This window comes from Pimephales promelas, chromosome 4 (genome assembly GCF_988280905.1).
Source record: "Pimephales promelas chromosome 4, fPimPro1.hap1.1, whole genome shotgun sequence".
Classification (NCBI taxonomy): Eukaryota; Metazoa; Chordata; class Actinopteri; order Cypriniformes; family Leuciscidae; genus Pimephales; species Pimephales promelas.
In genome coordinates this window covers 26141992-26163887 of record NC_142772.1, presented here as the reverse complement: position 1 = coordinate 26163887, position 21896 = coordinate 26141992, and the positions used below count along the sequence as shown (strand labels likewise).

General features: G+C 38.1%; 1 protein-coding gene across 17 annotated transcripts in view; it reads right to left on the bottom strand.

The window, feature by feature from the left end:
• ncor1 (nuclear receptor corepressor 1) overlaps window positions 1–21896 on the bottom strand; it is an 87711-nt gene that overhangs the window by 45547 nt on the left and 20268 nt on the right. For 8 of the 17 annotated variants that reach the window (XM_039650172.2, XM_039650176.2, XM_089130176.1 and 5 more), the window contains exons 10-16: window positions 19646–19818; window positions 17210–17300; window positions 14781–14959; window positions 14650–14704; window positions 14330–14434; window positions 1798–1940; window positions 470–660 (exon numbers count right to left, since the gene is read on the bottom strand). In XM_039650172.2, coding sequence (XP_039506106.2) covers window positions 470–660; window positions 1798–1940; window positions 14330–14434; window positions 14650–14704; window positions 14781–14959; window positions 17210–17300; window positions 19646–19818 — 937 coding nt within the window. Of the gene's footprint in view, window positions 1–469; window positions 661–1797; window positions 1941–10051; window positions 10730–14329; window positions 14435–14649; window positions 14705–14780; window positions 14960–17209; window positions 17301–19645; window positions 19819–21896 lie in introns of those variants that run through there. The other 9 variants (XM_039650177.2, XM_089130174.1, XM_039650186.2 and 6 more) reach the window with 5 other exon arrangements.

Genomic DNA, 21896 nt, shown 5'->3' with positions numbered 1-21896 from the left:
CAATTCACAGGTATATACAAAATATATGTATGAATATTTTTTCTTTCATTCAATCTTTCATTCTTCAACAAATTTTCTTTTAATTAAAGAAAATACAACAATAATTTAAGATTTTGATTTAAAAAATGCTTGAATTAATTCCACCCTATTTAAAAAAAAAAAATTAACTAAGGAGGCATTCATTTGATCAAAAGTGACAGTAAAGACACTAAAAATTGTTGTTAATTGTTACAAAAGACTTTGAAATTTCTATTCACTAAAGAATCAAGAAAAACATTTATCATGGTTTTATACAAAAATATTAAGCAGCACAACTGTTTTAAATAAGCTTATTAATGACAATAATATTCAATGCATCCCATCAAATCGAATGTTTAAGTTAGCAAGGCATAAAAACACACACTAAAAAAATATGTATGTGACAAATGCAGCTCTGGCTAACAGAGTAAATAACAGTTGTGCATGTTACCTTGCTCAGGTGGCGGTGGAGGTGCTTCTTCAGCCACCACAGACGAAGCCTCATTATTGGCCATGGAGCGGGTGGTGATGCGGCCCTTGCGGCGGCCTTGGCTGTTGGCAGTCTTTCGGCCGCGTGGCGTGCTCTGCTCCTTACCCTCTTCCTCCTCTCCCTCACACTTCTCTTTATCTTTACTGATGTCCCTGCGGAGGCAAAAACGAGGAATAAAGCCTCTCCTCTGCACTGAACTCAATTCAGTTACATCTATTTAGACGGTAAGAGCGAGCAGAGCTAAGAGTTGCAAATGCAGACACTGTGCAAGTTTCTCACCTGCTATGATATATACTGTAAGTCTTACGGAGTTCACTACAGAGTTACCTTTTGTGTATTCATAGAAAGGTTAAAAACCTCAGTTTTTGATGATGAATTCCACTTTTTGCTGAATTTCTGGTATTGACATAACAGGTCCACAGTAAGGCACAGTCTCCTCCAAACCAAATGAGTTAACGAGGTTAATCTTAAGCTTCTCTTACAATAAGGCTCATCTCACATAAAACAGATCATCTCACCTACTTATTTGGGTGGATTGAGCGCAAAGGTTCTTTCTTTTTTTGTGACCAAAATTGTTTATTTTATTTACCATACTAGGAACATATCCGAGTTCACATGAACTATATACAGACAGATGCGATGAAAACTGTCCACATATAAAAAGAAAAAACAACAACAACAAAACAAAAAACATAAAGAGTGATATGTAGAATACCGAGGAGAAAGGAAAAGGGGAGAGAGGGAAATGCAGTATGTCAAAATCTCAGTTTATCTAAAAAATTATCCGCGATTTTTGCCCAGCTCTGAATCGTCTTGTCCTTTGCACCGTTGACCTTGGCGAAGGTACCTTCCAGCAATACAATGTCTCTAAAATAAGATAAAATAAAAGTTGCAGGTATGGATGGTTCAATCCATAGCTTTAAAATAGTCTTTTTGGCAGCAGTGCTTGCCAATTAAATAAATAAAAAAAAATCGTGATTAATCAATAGAGCCGAAGCTTACACAGATGATTAATCGACGCCGAGTAGGGGAGCTCAGGACTCAAACAGCCATCTCTGTCAGAGAGTCACGCGATTCTCGCAAAGGTTCTTTCTAAAATAAAGGGCAACATTTTCTCTAAACATGCCATTTTGAGAGTGTATCCTGCATTCTGTACCAACAGAACAATAACTGCTCGTCACACCCAAACTTTCACTGGGTATGTGGCCTTTGAGATTTCACAGTGGAGTAGGGGCAAAAGGGTGAATTGACACCAGTTCATCACAACGAAGGAAAAAAGAGGAACAAACCATGATACATACTTGGAGTCCTCCTTTTCATCTTTCTCCTCCTCTTCCTTCTTCTCCTCGTCCTCTTTCTTCTCTGATTTCTCCGATTTGTCCTCTTCGTTCTTTTCGTCTGTCTTGTCTTCCTGTGAAGGTCGCGTTATCTGCTTTAAAGAGAAAAAAACACAATACCATAAGCAATTAGACAGATGACCTTTTCAAGAGCACAGACCTGTGACCAGGTTCCCATCACAAGAAAAAACAGCAGTTCACCTTAAACTGTGTCAGCCCAGCTATGAAGTAAATGAATGATTATGTATCATCAAACACCAAATGGGGAATATTATTACTTGCTTTACATGTAGGACTTCAATGAAATATGATTTAAGGCTAACAAATATGTCATCAAAGAAAATATTTCAGTTACACTTACTAAGTTTTCTGTTGCTAATGCATTATCGCTACATGAAGTTTCTTAAAATGAATAGCACCTTGCTGCTAGATCGAATCTAAATGTAAAATAAATTGAAAATAAACCATGAATAATTTCTTTGATTCAGTCCAGAGCAGGGATGATTTTTCACAATGAAAAACGGTGAAATGTAGAAAACTTCTGGATCCTCCCAAAATCCTGGCAAAGTTTTTCAGACACATTTCTGATATATATATATAAAGGCACATTCACTAATCAAATCCCTTTCATGCCTGATTTCCAAACATTCACATTTCTCATTCAACCTGACAAGCATAAAGCAAAAACCAAAACAAAATCTGAATAGTGGAGCTTCCACTTCGCTTTGCAGAGAAGATGGGACTGCAGTACAAGTAAACTTGCAGGATTACCACAAAGAGTACTAGCTGATATATGTTCATTTTTAATGTAATCGTTATTGGCCCAATAAGACATTTTGGCAAAATTAAAAGCTGATAAACAATAGATTATTTCCTTCAGCTGAGACACTTCAGATGCACACTGTTCGCAGGGGCGTGTCTAGAAGGGGGGCATGGGGTGGCACTTTCTATTCAAAGAATCCTGTAATCTATACATCACGGTTTCCATAAGAATATTAAGCAGAACAACATGTTTTCAACATTGATAATAATAAGATATGTTTCTTGAGCAGCAAATCAGCATATTAGAATGATTTCTGAAGATCATGTTACTCTGAAGACTGGAGTAATGATGCTGCTGAAAATTTAGCTTTGCCATTACAGGAATACAGTACATTTTAAAATATATTAAAATGCAAAGAAGTTCATTTAAATTGTTATAATATTTTACAATATTGCTGTTTTTTACTGTATTATTGGCCTTGGTGAACATAAGACTTAATAAAAAAATATAAAAAAAATCCCCTGCCAGAATATTATTACAATTAAAATGAGCATAATCTATTGCGTTTATTATGACAAGGTATTCTCCATGGAAGAACAACTTCAAAAATCCCTATTAGGGGGCGTAAAGGACTAAATAAACATTGGTTACATTGGTTCCAAATGCTTTAACTTATGATTCCTTTCTCCAATCACCACAAATTTGACCCTGATGCAACTTCACCAAAAATAATTATTCTTAGTCCTTCCTGAGTTATTCTATGTCAAATAAGAAAGATATGCAAAATCATAATTAAAATTATATTTATTTTTGTCTTTTATCAGCAGTTTGTCAGCAGGAGAATGTCCAAATGTAATGTAATTTATATTTTCAAAAAAATTGAAAAGTGTTCTATCAAACAGTTCCTACCTTTTGACTCTCCTTGTTATAATTTTGGAGTTGAGTCTTTACTTTTATGTGTGTCTCTAAAAATGGTTTCAGGGCTTTAAGGGTTAAATGTTATGTGAAGAGACTATCAAAATGAACTTGAGTCATACGGATCCAGCAAGAGCAGTGCGCATTATACAACCAATAAAGTAAAAAAAGAAAAAAAAATCTATAATGCATAACATTTGAAGGGCAGAGTCAGAGAGCAGAAACAGAGATTTTAAGCTTATTTAATCTAATTTAATGAGGTTTCACTTCTGTTTAAACTCTTAAAATAATCTAGGCTAAGCTTTCAAGAGATCAAAATTGAGCAGTATTAGGCAATTAGGTTTGGAATTTGAGTTTACTTGGCAGCCTTACAAACATGGACCCTGTCATTGGTTATCGTCATGTGCAAAGCAGGTGATGTTATGATATTTGTAAACAGGCAGGGAACCGAGTCAGTTTACACGGATTACAAATGTAGGTAACATAAATAAACTGCAATGTAAAAAAGCAAAATGATCAAATCAACTAAATATTTAAAGGAGCATTTCACCCATTTCAACATTAATCTTTATTGGAAGTGGATCATATACGTAGTAGAAAAGTAAAACAATTTTTTTTCACCGCATTGCAAAGCTCCACAAGCCACACCCACTAATCCGGAACAGCGCAAACAGAGAAATCACTCTTCCCTCTACAAGGCTAACGTTGGCTATCACCAGAGTTTGAAATTCATTTCACACAAAATGTCTAGTTAGTTGGCCGTGGCGAGCAGGACGATCGAGGGCGAGGGACGTAAGAGAGACACACCGGTCTTGCATCTCTCACGGAGGAGCGAAAGCATAAAATGAGGAGTGACGATGGCAGATCGAGAGAGAAACAGGCCTGATTTTATGTTGTGTTTTGTTTCTGTTATGTGTGGACCGCAGTCGTCAATGAGGGGCTGCTGGCTTATACTTTCGTTTTGTATTTGTTCATTTCACTATTCAAATATTTAAATGTTCGCCGGTTCCTGCCTCCTCCTTCCCACAACAACGACCCCGTTAACGTAACATTAGCAAACTCATTAGTGAATTACTCCTCGTTTGTATTTATTTCTATATGGTGAATTACTGCATGATACCTGGATGTTCTGTCAAGCGAAACTGGTTCACATCACAACACAAACATCCGTGTGCTCCACTGATTTAGAGATTTCGTTCAGGAGAAACAGCAAGCTGGGCGTTCAGTCCGCCTTAGCTTGAGCCAGTCCACGCTTCTCGACCGACAGGCAGCCGCCTCCTGTTCCTCCATCAGCCTCAGCTGCTCTTCACTACACTGCGTTACGTAAAGATAGCCATGAAGATCGGATTCAAGCAGCAGAACATCAAAATCCTCTTCTTCCATATCATGTTTAGGTTTTTCCTGTCATGGTCATAACTTCCTATCTCCACAGCGCTTACATTTAGCAGACGCTTTTATTCAAAGCGACTTGCATCTGAGGACTAAATCAAACAAGTCATTGTGGAAAGGCAATAACAACACATGAAGTGCTCCAAATACAAAGATAAAACATTGCTCAAAGTAGTATAAACCAGGCAAGTAAGGATTTTTTTTTTTATATATTAAGTGCTCACGAGAGGAGATGAGTTTTCAGTTGTCTTTTGAATGCTGTCAGGGATTCTGTATTCCGGATGAGGATGGGCAGATCATTCCACCAGCATGGAACCGTGAATGAGAGTGATTTTGTAGCTCTTTGTGATGGTACCACCACGAGCTGCCGCTCATTGATTGATCGTAGGCTTCTGGTAGGGATGTAGACTCGTAGGAGTGAGTGAAAGTAAGAGGGAGCTGAGCCCGTGGTCAATCTTTAAGCAAGTGTCAACACCTTGAACCTGATGCGAGCAGCGAGTGGCAGCCAGTGCACAAAGAAGAACAGAGGAGTGACGTGGGCCCTTTTGGGCTCGTTGAAGACAAGACGAGCCGCAGCATTCTGGATCAATTGTAGAGGTTTAGTTCCACATGATGGAAGTCCAGGCAGAAGAGCTTTGCAGTAATCAAGCCTAGAAATGACCAGGGCCTGGACAAGAAGCTGTGTCACCTGCTCAGTTAGGAAAGGCCTGATCTTCCTGATGTTGTGCATTGCAAACCTGCATGATCGAGCTGTCTTTGTAATATGGTCTGAGAAGCTCAGCTGGTCATCGAAGATTACACCAAGATTTCTGACCGACCTTGAAGGGGTGATTGAGGAAGAATTTAGCTGGATAGTGAATTCGTGCTGTAGAGACGGATTGGCAGGGAGGACGAAAAGCTCAGTCTTAGCCAGGTTGGGCTGCAGCCTAAAGGTGATGTTCCTTCATCAGATGACACTAAAACTGATCCAAACTGATCCAGTTTGTTTGATAAAGAAAAATTATTTTTTTCTAGATGTAATAAACTAACCATTTCATTAAACCACATTTTAACAGTAGGGACTTTGTTTCATCTGAAAAATGTTAGAAACTGCGTGAAAAATAGACGGAGCGCAATTATTCGGACTAAAATATACATAAAGTGGTAATTAAACAATGTAGAATTTGATAAACCTACAAATGTATTTTTATCATAGCAGTAACTGTAAAGTGACTCGTAATGGGGTACACCTAATCAAATGTAGGTTAATTAGTCTGTGCTTTTGTTTATTTATTTTAATTCAGTTTAGTGAATTTAAAAATAAAATCATTATTTTTGGTTTTGGATAGTAATGCTACAATGTAATGTGATTTTAACCCCCTTTTTGCACATATTACTATTTGTTCTTATTTTAACACTGACTGTCTTTAACTATATTTAAAATTTACGAGTTAGGCTAGTAGTTTTTAGTGTCATAACCTTATTTACATGGGTACATGAATCAAAAACAACTAAAACAATAACTAAGCCTATCTTATTTTATTTTATTTATTTATAACATTTTTGTGTTGGAAAATTTTGCAGCGATTGTGCAGCGTTTACTACAGTAAAGTTGGCAGAAAGGATCTCTGAGCTTGTGCGAGTAAGTGGGGTCAGGGCTAATTTGCATATTCATGGTTCCTCGTAAACTAAATGAAGCAAGGGTGTAGGGTTACATTCAAGCTATTTAAAGGCATAAGGATTTTTTTCCACAAGAAAAAAAAAAAAACAACAACTTTAAATATGTCATTTTCAAAGATCAAGGTTAAGCTTAATAAATAAATTTATTGACTACAGGAAGACTTTAAGAGGGAGATAAAAGTTGAGTAGACAAGGTCTACTTTAGATTAACATTAGACTAAGTGTAGGGCTGCAGTCAGTAGAGAAGGTCTTTTTGCTTTGGTTTGAAGAGGGAGCCAGTGTGCTAATGGCCCAAGGTTCTTTATCATGGTTTCTGGCACGGACAGAGGAACCGGAGCCCCTCCTCCTCCTCCTCGGCCTGTTCCACGAAAGAGAAGCAAAGCACTGGAACAAGCAGAGCTCAGCCAACACAAACAAGCTGTGCAGCTGCCAGATGGGACCAAAAATGTCAGAACCTCTGCCACAGAGACGTGGAGAACAAAAAAGGGGGGAGAAGGGAAACTGCGATAATTCAGGTCAAAACAAAAATAAAAGAGAAAGGGTCCAAAACATGAAAGACATACAGCAAGCACAAAGCAGACAAAGGATCGATCATTCATTCTCTAGGTTGAAGGGCAAGGGGAGGAAGTGCTTGTTTCAATGCTCTCTTCAACTTGTAGCACATCGACAAACTGACACATGGTTGACAATAAAAGCCCATTTCTGTCATTCAGAGCTCAGTTCACAATGACTTTACATCCCATCTAAATCTCACAAGCCTTTAATTACATGCAATTTTGTTGATGTTTTTTGACAGATTATGGTAATGGTGGTTTACTTCATTATAAACCAATTATTATTTCACCAACCTCTGAGCACTTCAGGTTTGAAACACAAAAATACAACTGCTTAGATATAACAGATATGCTGGTGTCTACAATGCAGTGTTAACATTAACAAAAAACTTAAAAGAAATAAAACTGAAATATAAATATTAAATGAAAACATTAAATGAAAATCTATAATGTTTCAGCATCTAAATTATTTATTTTTTTTATTTGAAGTACTAAAATTACTAAAACTATACTGAAATAAATTAAACTACAATAAAAATATTAAAAACAATAAAAACACTAAACCTTCAACAAATATGAAATCAAAAAAATAAAAACTAATTCAAAATAAAAATACATACTATAACAGTATACATATAATACTAAAATAACTGCTATAGAGAAGCTTCTGTTCTGTCTTAAAGGGTTAGTTCACCCCAAAATGAAAATTAAGTCAGTAATTACTCACCCCCATGCTGTACCAACCCCGTAAGACCTTCGTTCATCTTCGGAATACAAATAAAGATATTTTTGATTGAATCTGAGAGCTAGATCAGTCCTACATAGGATGCCTAAGGGACTGGCTCTTGACGGCCCATACAGTCATTAAAGAAAAGGTTTGAATATTCCATGTGCCTACAGCGGCTCAATTATAAGTTTATCAAGCGACGAGAATACTTTTTGTGCGAAAAAAACATAAATAACGACTTAATTCGACTATTCTATTACTTCCTTATGGGCGCATGCGCGAGAACTGAGACGAGGACGTTCTTCTCCTTCGACTACTTTTTGTTACCGGCTGCTCCGCTTAGGAGTATTACCGCCCCCTACCGTATAAGATGATGTGCTGATATAGCTGGAAGCGCAAAACTTTCTGTTTACAAGCAGAGGAAGATGCGCGCTGTACATACGCTTTTCAATTAGCGTATTTTCCGCACTACAAGGTGCACTTAAAAGCCTTTAATCTTCTAAAAAAAACGACAGTGTTCCTTATAATCCGGAGCGCCTTATATATGGATCATCATCTTATACGGTAGGGGGCGGTAATATGTGACACATCTGAGTAATGTGACACATCTGAGTGAAATGGCTAAATAAAGCCATGAAAAATATTTTTCATGGCTAGTGAAAAATAAAGAAAAAAATCAAATAAAAAATGTAGGGCAGGAATTGATTTTGCCCATCAGAAAATTATTGGATTGTTGTGATCTCTTGTTGACAGATTGCCGCGCCCCCACGCCAAAAAAAAAAAAAAAAAAAACATCATTATACAGGAAAAAAGATGTTGCAAAAGGTAGGGGAATTTTTATTTCTTTTTTTTTATTAAAGATTACTATGAACTAATTTAAAAATGATATGCACGGATAAATCACATATAAAAAATAATGCAATATTCCATTAAAAAAAATTACTGGCTTTAATGAAGAGTGTTTAGGCTGATTTAGGATTCATTACAAACATTTTCACAAGAAACATTCTTGTGTTGAAAAACAGCTGGAGCACAATGGAAAAGAACAGAACGCAGGATGTCCTGGATGTGTAGCAACATGCACCATGCTTTTTATAATCAGTTACTAAGAACACTTGCACACTTACCAATGGCTAAATAAAGGTTGCAATATTGAAACATTTGAATAAATATTCATTGTTTTTACAAACTACGTTAATAGACTGTATATTTTTTCTTTTCAATGAGAATATTGATATATTTTCTGACATCAATATTTGGGTCTCAGAGGGTTATGTGCACCGAGGGAGAGGAAGCAAGAATTAAATATTAATCTACTGTCAATATCCTAATATGTTACCTTATCTTTTATTGGAAACCTCAGCTTTACAGTCAACCTTTGGACACACTTCATTCTGTAACAGAGGTGAAGCAGTGGTTCACACAATCTGCACTACAAATAAGTACTGCTTCATTGGCTTTAGATCACAAAACTTCAAAACTATTTTAAGTTAACTATTTGAAAGTTTTTCAATTCCCAGAAAAACTAAATTCAATGACAAATGCAAGGAGTGGAATAGTAACTCAGTGGCTGATTATCACTCTGAAATAATGTGTCATGAAAGATGCAACTGTAGCACATGGAGAGCTCAGTAAAAATAGTATCATTGTTTTCAAAGCCAAACGAACAAACAGGAAAGACGATAAGCTACTGAAAAAAACTCAAATAAACCAACCAAGAAAGGAGAGAAGGCTAGGCCAAGAAAAACAGCATAAAATCCTAATCCTATTTTTTCATTCTATGGCTTAGTTGGGTCTTTAGTAGATGCATGAAACAATTGGGTAAAATTTATTAGCAGCACACCTCCTGTCCTGTAGATGTCACCAAGGCAATAGCATATATCTAAGCTAACCACCACAACACACAACTTTTACATACATTATGCAGATATTGGAATAATGACAATTACTGATAATAATAATAATTTTAAATAATGCATTTAAATAATATAAATGAAATTACTAAACATAAAAACAATAATAAAATTATTATAACACAAAATATACAAAAATGTCATTTTACATTAATTAAAAAAAAGAATAATTTCAACCAGTTTGAAACCATTAAGCAAAAGTACAGAGCCCTGCAATCTCCACAATCACAACAGCCTCCAAAACCACTTCACAAACTGCCATTTCCTTCACTCATTCATAAGGTACCTTCATCTACGTTTATCTGCTCCTCATGAATGTCCTTTTCATCCCATTATATATATCCCAGAATGCTGTGCAGCCAAGGCCAAAGTTAGTGACAGGAACAGGCTGAGCAGGAGAGCGCGCCTCGGGCAGTCTGACAGCGGCGTTGCGCTGGATCAGATCCTCAGCTGCGAGACCCGGTAGATCAATGGCGCATGTTCCAAGAAAGCATGCCACGGGGTTGTTTGAGCCTGCTAAAGAAGCAGTGGCATCTCAAACTTACGCACACACAAAAATGTGTGCGAGTGCTATAGCTAATCTGGGTGCTAGGGTCAGCCGAGGTAATCCCCGCGGGGTGGAGGGGAGAAGAGACTGACCGATCTTAACCCAGCCCCGTCAGGATTTTGATTGGCACAGCAAGCTGCTCCACAACTTTCTCACTGGTGTCGGAGCAAACGGCACATACCACTGCGCAGCTCAGGAGGGGTGTCTCGCATGCACACACATCCTCCAACCCTCCCTCTTTCTCCAGAAAAAAACTCTGGAGGGACGGCAGAACACACGGGCTGCCAATTTAATGAAGAGAAAAAGAAACAAAAGTTTGTTCTTCGCGCTTATGCATGTTCTTTTGGCTTGTTTTCTCCCTATTTTTCTCTAAAACATTCTCAGGGGACTCTAGGAACAGAAAGCTTGAGCAGAGGTTCGTTTGGAACAGCGTTCAGAAGTCCACGTAAGCTGAACTCGACTGACACAAACACTTTTATGGGTCTCTAAGTGTCACAGACTCCACCCACACAGAGACGAGCTCAGTTACCACTCTACTCCACACCCCTGCCCAAACACACACAGCGCCCACTTAGAAGATAAGATAACAAAAATGAACCTGCTTGTCCTCTCTTTTTAATCAGTATGTCAACGTAACAACCACAACAGGTGGTAGAGGAAACTACAATGGTGTGGACAGATCCACACGTAGCTAAAGAGACACCAGAAAAACACTTGCGGCTAGATATGCAAACGAAAAAGGCTGTGCATATGCCTGCTCACTGAAAGCGCCTGGGGCTACTGATGGCTGAAAGGTCAGGCAATGAGTGAATGAGAGAGAGAGAGAGAGTGTGTGTGTGTGTGTGTGTGTGTGTGTATAGATCAGATCATCTCCTCATTACTGCAGCTCAACTCCTGACTCAAAGACACATGTTTTCAATGACCCGCAGCCTCAGCTTGTGATCAGCATGGCAGAAGTGTTCACAGAAGTCCTGTTACACACACTGTTTATCCAGGGCTGTTTAGATAGGCTGAAATATAGCTGTAATTAATGCTGATTCCGTACAGCAGCTGCTCACACACATGCGACAGAGGGATAATCAAGAGTTAGATGGGCCGTGTTGAAGTTCATCATCTCATAGATAGCATTCAAGATATATCACTTGTACGTCAAGCAGAGGTTGGATTAACTTAACATTTACCAAATGTTAAAGGTAGGGTAGGCAAATTGTTTAATAAACACTTTTTGTAATACTGGTTGAAACTCTCTTCACATCTTGATATCAAATCAATAATAGAAGTGGTCATGTGATGAAACAGGGCCAAATATGCAGAACCACATGTAAAACAGGTAAAATGTCCAATTATTACTGTTGTTATAACTGTCGTTAACTGTTAACTGTTAAAACGATATTGCATTAACAACCCACTTAATTTTCTAAATATATATAGTCCCTTCCCCACAAACATGAACTCATAGACTGAGACATGGAGGCTGAAGGTCAATGTCTTCCTCGAAAGCATTGTGACATGGTTTCCCTCATAAACTTATTACTACTAGTTACTTAATCGTATTTCAATTGCTTGATTAATTTGTTGGCAAGATTTTAAGATCCGTTAATTTTATTTGCAACAGTAGCTTAACACAACGCCTAAATAACTTGGGTAAATTTGATTAACCAATTGCCTGTGCTTCCTAGGTGACGTCAGGAGAAACTGAAGGTTCTTTCAGAGGAACAACAACTGATTTTGATGAAAGATTATAATATTTTCCAAACCCTAACTGATGAATCAAATACAACAAGACCTTGAAACCTGATAAGACAGTTAATGAGTTTCAATTTCATGTTTATTTGAAACAATTTGTCCATGTGACAATGAGACAACCTGGTTTGGATGCCATGGCAAGAATTCACCATTCTGAAACACGTTTTTTTGACTATATGCATGTGAAAGTGTGAAGCCACAGCTACTGCACTCAAACAGCTATAAAGTTGGAGTCTGAAACTCTCATGTTCTTCTCCCTTCCCTCTGTGGTCCCTGACAGCAGCATGGAGCCTCTTGGCTGTGCCAAACAGATAAAACAGATTCCTGGAAAGCTGTGCAGCCCTCCATAAATCAGAGAGAGCAAGAGAGACTCTCAAAGCACAGATGCATTTTTGCCCAATAACCTGCGCGCGCACACAGTCCGAGTTCTTATAAGACCGCGTCAACAGCATACAAAAACAACCACAAAACACACCCTCTCATAAAAAAGAAAACACACAACCTCACATTAAGCATGATTCAAACACACCCCTTCTCAAGAAAAAAAAAAACAACCTTCAAAACAGAGCCATTTGAAAACACACACACTGGCTTCCTCAGACAGACACTAGGGGGATTCTTGTGTACTATTAGGCATCTCAAAACAGTTCTTCTACTTGTTTGTGATAACAAGAATGAATGTAAATTCAACTAATCCCCACATAATAGCTTGAGGGAGCAAAAAAAAATAAAATAAACCTACTAAAATGCTGTATTTCAATGAATGTCATTGTGAAGTGAGCATTAGTAGAGCCTACTTCTTGATGACAAAACACTTGTCAATAGCAGATTCATGTTTGTAATTGTTAGTATTGACAACATTGACGCTTTACTTTAATACACTGGCTAATACACTACCTTTCAAAAGTTTGGGGCTGGTAAGATTTTTTTTATGTTTTTCTTTTATTCTCATCAAGGCTGCATTTTTTTATTACAGTAAAAACATTTAGCTATATTACAATTTACATTTAATTTGTAATTATTTTTAAGTTTTATTTATTCCTGTGAAGGCAGCACTGAATTTTCAGTGTCACATTAGAAGAAATCATTCTAATATGCTGATTTGCCCTCTCAAGAAACATTTCTTATTTCTTAATCAACAATATTTCTAATTACATAATGAATCATTAGTAGGTATTCACTGCACAGTGTCCCAGTTTCTGAGAGAATTTGATGCAAATGCAGTCATTTTGACACAATAATCAATAAGCCTAGTAGGCTGCTCAAACACAAAGGTTATGTTCAGAGAAGCACACTAACACACTAATCTATCTTACTATAGCTGCAGTATACAGTGTGCATATAGCCTGACTTCGTCATACTCATATTCTAGTCAGAATTTGAGTCTGAAACTACTTCATTGGGCTTTGATTATGAGGCGTGTCTTAATCGAACCAGGGAAAAAAAACAAAAACTCTGCACTCAATTGGATAGTCGGTAGACCTACAACCAATCAGAGCAACGCAGTAAGTCAACTCCTTTGCATAGCGCAGTTTTCAATTTTAGAAGTTAAATAACAAGTGTTGCGTCTTTTACTTACTCCTCCATGAGTGCGACCAAAGGAGAAACCACAACGACCACAGGCTTTTCATTACGTCGCATTTCTTAGCGACCATCGGAGCCAGCTGATATAAGTTACACTTTTGCCGAATCATGTAGGAAGGACGACAAAAATATCTTTCCGATCGACAAATGCCTTGATTGCAGTTTTCTGTTTGTCTATTAAAATTAATGCGCTGTCGTTTTATTTTACAACAGACGCGACAGCGGAATCTATACATCTCAATTCTCCAGCTGCAGTCATCTTCGACAAGCTCTCTTTGATAACGTGATGATTACAACCCTGCAGATCACCTGTCCATCATCGTATAAAGCCCACCCTGGCAATTTGATTGGCCCGAACGTTTCTTGTCTGATCATAATTACTCCTCAATGGATCGAGTCCAGACCGAACTTCCCGACCAAAAAATGTTGTGGGCGGAGTTCGGGCTGGCATTTAGGCTAGTGTGCATACTGTGCACATTATGCAAATGTTATATATCAGGAGAATACTTATAGTGCAACAGAGCTTACTGAGTGAAATACTGCATCCTAATGCAAAGAGCTCAACTTTTGTTATCAGTGTGATGGATAAACCGGAAGTATCATCAGATGTGATTTAATGCAAAATATCCATACATATCCATGCTTAGAGTGAGAGAAAAGTGCACAAGAGAAGAGAAAAAAAAATACCTGATTCCTTCGATTCCTCCGATTTCCAAAATTTCGTCTGACAAGAGTTTTATAGTTCTGACTCTTCTTAGTCAAATAATAGTACAGCACACAATCAGACACACACTGCACACAGGGAGAGAGAAAATACAAATACAGCTGCATCACTTGGGCTAGTATTTGAAAAGAAGATACCATTAACACAACAAAAAAGCTGTCTGTAGGTGGGGAGGTGTGATCAGTAAAGCTGTGAAACCGTTACTGTTTCAATTACAACATCCGCTTCTGGGTGTGACAGCAATCCACCATACTAAACTGAAACACACAAAAAGAAAACCCACCTTTCTCTCCAGATATGAAGCTATCAGCCCAAAGTTCTTTGGATGCTGCATAAACCTGCATTACAAAAGATTCAAAGTTAAGAAAATGAAACACACACTCACACATGCCAGCATGAGCCACAGTTACTCACTTTTCCTTGAAGATCTCCTTCTCGTGTTCGGTCCAGACATTCATGAACTGACGGGATTTGTAGACTTTCATTGGGTCATCCATCAGACCGTTCATGTTGATAAACTTCACTCTCCGTTGCTCGGAATCGTACATCATTGGAGGAATGACTGACAACTGCCTCATCTGCTTCTCATTGTTCTGAGAGAGACAAAAAGGTGTTAAGATCCAGGATGGCTCTAGAGCACTTGATTACATTACTGTAGTCTCAGCCTCCGACGGCACACCCATGGTCTGGCCTGATGCACGCTGCACACAAAACTTGTGACTTGCGAATAAATCACAAACTCCAATCCACAAGTTTCCTACGCCCCATGAGGCCTTGCATCAAAATTGGGCGCGACTTCCGGTTCGAAGTAAACAAAGCGCGATTTGACATGCTTGACACTCGCTCATTCAACAGTTGACAGTCATTCAAGTTATAGCGATCCAAACTAGCTAACGATGTGGGAACACAACCTCAACGAAATTCAAAAGGGTGAAATAACAGTACCTTTACCCTCCGCAGTAGTTGATTGGGAGTATTATAATAACATTATTAATAATCAATACTAATCAAGGTATGGTGACAGACAGTTGTGCGAGCTGACAAACAATTAAAATAAAAAAATACACACTTAGTCATTGCACTTTGGAGTTTATTCAAAATTATAAATGAATGTGCTGCTTGAATACATTAACTGGCACATTTGGTATTCTGTCAACTCAGGCTTTAATCCTGAGTTTAGGTGTAACATCAGTAGCGAACAGCCAAACACATGCTGATGGATTTTATAGAATATTAAAAATTTAAACAAATATACACAGGAAGATTCGTCGTCTTTTGGGAGGTGATGGAAACTACAGTCGTTGGCAGGATCACTCTGATTTCGTTTTCAGCTTATGTTCAAAACAATCACGTTTAAGCCACTGAATTAGTTTAGTCCGGTTATACATACAACCGCGAACAGCACATGTTGTCCCTGGGCTCCGTAACGACATCTCTCATAAAGGTTTGCGTCTTTAAATAGTAAAATAATTCTCAGAAAAACAGCTAGCCTCTTCGCTAACTAACACCCAAAATACCATTGGAACGCTACTTCTGCCGCCTCACCGGAAGTTTCACCCACTTTATTTTTTACAGGAGCGCCCCTCGGAAACTTGTGGATAAGACAAGCTCCAATCAGATTATCCGATTGCAACAATTTGCAATCGGATTTGAAATAAATAACCAGCACTTTTGGACCAATAGAAATTATAATCACAAGTATACACACATTACTGCTAATTTCTTTGGTGATTTCTGTACATTGGACCAACACCAAATGTTTGAACTAGATAAAAAGATGATGAGACAAACAAAACAAAAGTTGGCTTGAGAAAGTGTGACCAGAGAGTTTGAAGAAGTTTAAAGTAGTTTGAAGTTTGATCAATGGATTAGTTTGAAAGAACGAATAGTTAGAAAGAAAATGATTAGTTAGAAAGAAAAGAAAGATCAGATAGAAATATAGACAGAAAGATTAGGAAAAAAGAAACATTAGAAAGAAAGAAAGAAAGGTTAGAGATAAAGACAGAATAGTTAGAAACAAAGTAAGTAAATAGAAAGAAAGAGAAAGAAAGAAAGATTAGGACAGAAAGAAAGATTCATGTGGAAACGTGAAAGTCACGTATGTAGATAGACTGTGCTTGACTCTTTGGATTTTAAATCTCGATGTAGGGTATACACACCCGCGAAAACCTCAGATTGTCGTAGACACACTTGCCCTATGAAGAAGTGCGGGGGATGAATTTACATTGTATAAAAAGTGGAGGGGGGCGTCCCCCACGTAATTCATGTTTTTGAAATCGAGTGACCAAAGTGCCGCAGCGATCAGTGGCACGGATACAGTGTTCTGTCATGCTTGGCAAAAGTTCTGCCACTGGACCATTAAAGTACATGGGGATAATAGTCGGATTCTCACCACTAACAACATATTAGATCTCATTAAACAGACAAATTTAGCAAATTTTGTCACTTCTGGTACGTCTCAGAATGGTTCGGTTTGGTACGGTACGGTTCGGCTCGCTTCTCCACTTTAAATGGTACCACCTCAACAGAAGCAGCCGAAGCAAGCCGTGCCGTACCGTACCATGCAGTGGAAAAGCGCCATAAGGTGCAAGTGGACCAGATTTTATGCTGCATAGTCCGGTCATGTGGCTCATATGTGGCATATTCAGTGGCTCACAGGAAATAATAAAGTCTGATGTATGGGAAAAGGATGGGGTGTACGTTTACCTGCTACTCATCTGGGTGATGCTTTGATGCTCTAAAACACTTTCTGAACTTGGGGTAAAGCCCCAGTCACCTTTTTTTTCAATATGGATCAGAGTTTATTTCACGTTATACATCAGATTGTTAAACTAGTAGTTTACCTCCTGCTCCGAGAGGCCGTCAATGATCTCGGATATCTCGTGCTCACTTCTTGCGATGGTGGCAGACAGGCCTGTCCCCCTCTGGCCCACCCTAAAGACGGGAAGGATGAAGCATGGTGAAAGAAAGCATTTCTCTGTTCCTGGCTTTGTTTCTGTACCACGTAAAGGCGCTTTCCCAAGCAAGCTACCAGACCAGAGTCCCACCCTGTTTCTTCTCCCACAAAAAGCCTTTGAAGGAGCGGTTACAGCTATTGGCAAGTTTCCTCTGGGTCTATTCATGAGCTCTGAAGGTCTTTGGTTTAGAGACTGTTCCAGCAACAATAGCTACATACTCTGGCTTGTCTAAACAATCAAGACAGGCAGGCATCATTCAGTAAAGTTGGATGGCTTGATCTGAATGAACAGAATTATAGACCTGATCCTGCAACCTTTATGAAGGGGGAAAATTATTTAGGGAAAGGCACAAATTGCCAAAACTAGGGATACATGATCCTGTGCTTGTGTACTCATACTCATTAAAATGCTCAGATACCAAAAACTGATACCATGCAGCGTATACAGTACAAGAAAGAAACACCGACAACAGAGCAAACAGAGAGCAGAAGAAAGGATGCCTAATATGAAGTAAATGTATCCAATTAATAGAATGTTAAACAAATTAGCTAATTTGATTCATATTCCTCAACAGTCCAATATTTTTAAAAATTAAAAATGCAATGAAAATACAGGTTTCGGAACTAGGTAATACAAAAAAAAAAAAAGTTCTGGAAAAAGTGGTATAGGTGCATCTCTAGCCAGAGCTAACAAGTCTAATAACCTACAGGTCTGATGTGGTCTTGCAGAGGGTTGAGAAGCAAGATTCTTATTCAGTGGATCTATTTTTTTATTTTTAAAATGACTATAGCAAAATGATTAATGGCATTAAATTTCACAAATGGTTCTCTCAAATGTGCTTTTTTTTAAAGAATAGGTGTGCTTCAAGTCAAATAATTCCATGATGAGAGAAAGACGAAAACACTAAAAATACTACATATGCACCAACAAATTCACACCATGCATCACACCTGTCTTTCAGAGGATGATGTGCACAACACAGAGAAGTCAAGTTAACATATTTACATGCTGGACGAAGCCAAGCTACAATACCATTATCTAGGTCTGTTAGTCTGACATTGTAAAAACTAGACTGGTACTGGGGCAGGTCAGTATGACGATATGTCTGTGGCAACGAGATTTTGCTAATATTGTGCATATAGGATTACAGAAACTAACTGAATGTGGTACACACACAAAAACTTTGCCACAACAGGTAATTAGGTCTTAAGTGAACAGTTACAATTGGTAGAAAATCCAATGTGTGTCAGTTATATTATATTGGAGTACATTGGTTCACTGTGTCAATGTTAATCAAACAACAAAGAAAAAAATAATAATTCACTCACTGCTTCCACTACTTTGACTGAATAACTTTAGTAGCTTTAATAAAAATCAATGTATATTTCATCCATAAAGTAAAGACTATGAAGCGTTTTATTTAACATATGATTTTTTAATTTCCGAAATGTTCTCTTTATTCTATCACTAAATAGGCCTACAGTACCTGAACAAACTGAAAGCACCGTATACTGTATTTGTCTTTTGTTTGTAAATGTGTCCTATTTTTAATAACAAAAATAATATAAAAATCACTATTGAAATAAAATTGCGCATATGAAGAAATTAAATTCTGGTCTTTTCACCCACCCTAAACTACAGCTCAAGTCCAACTGAAATGAAAATGAAATAAAAAGTGTAAGTAAATCAAACAAATTATTATAACTATTAGAACTCATTACTCAAAGTTTTAAACCCATGACGTATTAGTTTGAAATTGTCTAATGACTCACTGACTGACTGACTGACTGAATCACTCAGAGTAGTTGTGGTCATACTGATTAAATCACTTGACATTACCTCATTATTGACTATTTGGTATATTTAACAGTGTAGTAAAGAATTGTTAACTTCAAAATTAATCCATTCTTTAATTATCATCTCTAGTCTTGTTTTAGTAAACAAGTCCAAGAAAGAAGTCAATACAGGCAAAGAATCTTATACAATATAAAACTGGAATATCTATAAACTGGCTACTTTGCTAACTACGTTTTTGTTCTATCAGCAAAAACAACAGCGTCTGTGTTTTGGTGAATCAAGGTCAATGCTATGTAAATGTTCTTCATTTCTACTTTAGTGGTGTTCCAGATTGAGTTCCCTGTAACTTTTTCCCTGTAAAACTATCACAGCCTGACCTCTGACCCTAGTACCCAGAGGATCCTCAATGCTGATTGGCCAACTGCTGAGTCAGGACAGAGCCCAACTGTGTCAGGGAAAAGCAATAATGGTGAATGTGTGTGCATGACAGAGCGTTCATTGGGTCATCATGGAAGGCTGGCTGACCTCTGGAAGCGTTCCTGTTGCTCACGCTGTTTGCGGATCTCAGGAAACTGCCTCTCGTAGTATTCCCGTGTACGGCTCTCTTTGGCTTTACGGCGTGGGTTGTTCTCCATCCGCTCAACTTTTTTCTCCCACTCAGTCATCAACTCATCATACCGCTGGCAAATTTTCTGCTCCTAAAGAAACAAAAGAAAAGTGTTTTGCGAAATAAAACTAAATCCTACGTATTAAAAGGGGACCTATTATGCAAAATTCACTTTAACATGGTGTTTGAACATAAATGCGTATCAGTGAACACAACCACCCAACAATGATACAATTGTACCCACAACTCATAAGCAGTGTTCAGAATAAGCTCTTTTCAGTCTTTATGAAATGTGACGCCGGGCTCCAGACTGCGAAGAAAATTTGAGTGTGTGCAACTGAATTTTACATCCAGTCGCACATGTGACCAGTAAATTTGCCTTTTTTTTTTACACGTTAAACGTGGAAGGGGCAACATCAATGGATATGGAATGAGTGGCAGGCCAATGAGTGTGAGAAGAAAAAGGGAATGGCCACTATAAATGGCTAATGTGTGGAGGGGGAGAGTCCTAGAGATAATCGAGCGCACGTAAACGCCTGTGGCAGGGTTTCCGTTGTCTGGTAATTACCGGACATTGGCCGGGGAAAAAATGAAATGTCGACAAAATTACATCTCTCCGGTCAAAATGTCAGATAAAAAAAAAAATGCGTAATAATCCCGCCCCCTAACACAATATGAATTTGAGAATAAGCCTAAAATGTATAAAGCAAAAATACACAAAATTTTTGGCTATGTTATAAAAGAACAGACTCGACCGTTTGAAAGTTATTAAAAAACATTGCATGCTGCATTTTTAAATAAAGCGCACTCCTAAAACGACTCGAATAGCCTATGTTCATCAGTGGTTACAGCCTATATCAAGCAGAGACACGTTTGTGCATTTTATTTTGTGATATCAACGGAATGAATAGAGAGTCTCCACAATGGCGAAAGATTGAAACGCACGTTTCAATAAATGCAACTCCATGCAACTGATAGCAGCGGACACAAGCGCTCAGCTTGATTTCAAAAACAGATTTTAGTGCTAGATCTCTTTTTTAACAGCAAACTAAATCGATGATCTGCTAGTTAAGGAGATGTTTCATTAATTTGTAAACCATACATCAGAAAACCTTCAAAATCAGCAAACCAGCAATCAAAATGACTCTTTTTGGAACCAGATTTAAAGAAAACATCACCATTCGGCAGAAAGACACAAACGGCCAATCTTCATTAACCATGGCTGATCTTATAGCGCTTTCCCACTGAATGGCTCGGCACGTTTCGGCTCATTTTGCTTTTCCACTGAGTGGTACGATTCGTCTCTGCACAATTCAGCAGGCTTTGGCTCGGTTTGCTTTCCCACTGCAGTTTAGTACTGCTTCAAAGTGGGTGGGGTTATAGTCTGCTCGTTAAAGTTGCTAAAAAATATTCATTCCTGGTCGTAATATCCAGCACTCGCTGGATCCGTTCCCGCTGAACGTCTGCACCTCGTCTACTGACCAGTCACCATGATTCAGCCATTTCTTATTTCAAGTTTCTATTCTTTTTTCATTTCATAAAAATTGTGTGAAAAAAATACACTGCGGTGGCTGTTGCTGACTATTTAAAAGGGACACCACACAGGAATCCCGTTTTTGCCAAACAGCGACCCCGAGATTCGCTGTGGAGTATTTGTATTTAACATTACTGTCGTAAATACCACTCACGCAGAGCGTGACGTGTTACATAGTATACACAATGGTATGTTGTGTTTAATTTGTCGTTTAATGAGATCTAATATATGTTAGTGAGAATTTTCACGTGATTAAATGCATAGACCGGCAATTACTGACCTTTAATGAACTTTAATGGTCAAGACGGCGAGCCACCATTCAACCCGAAAGAAGTCACATAACCATTTCAATAACTCTGAAGCTGTTCAGTTAAGCTAAAAAAACTGCATAGAATCGCTTTAAATCTAACGGGTTTGGTGTCTCGTGCTGCAAATCCAATGATGCTGTTAGTGCCGATTCTCTCTGACCAATCAGTGATCTGTAGTGTTTTCATGTCACATTTTAGAATCGGTACGATAAGCTTGAAACCTCAACAGAGGTGGTACCATTTAATGTGAGCTCAGACGTACCGTACCATGCAGTGGAAAAGCACTGTTTACTCTGTCTCTGTTTAGCCTTATAATGATTTGCCACT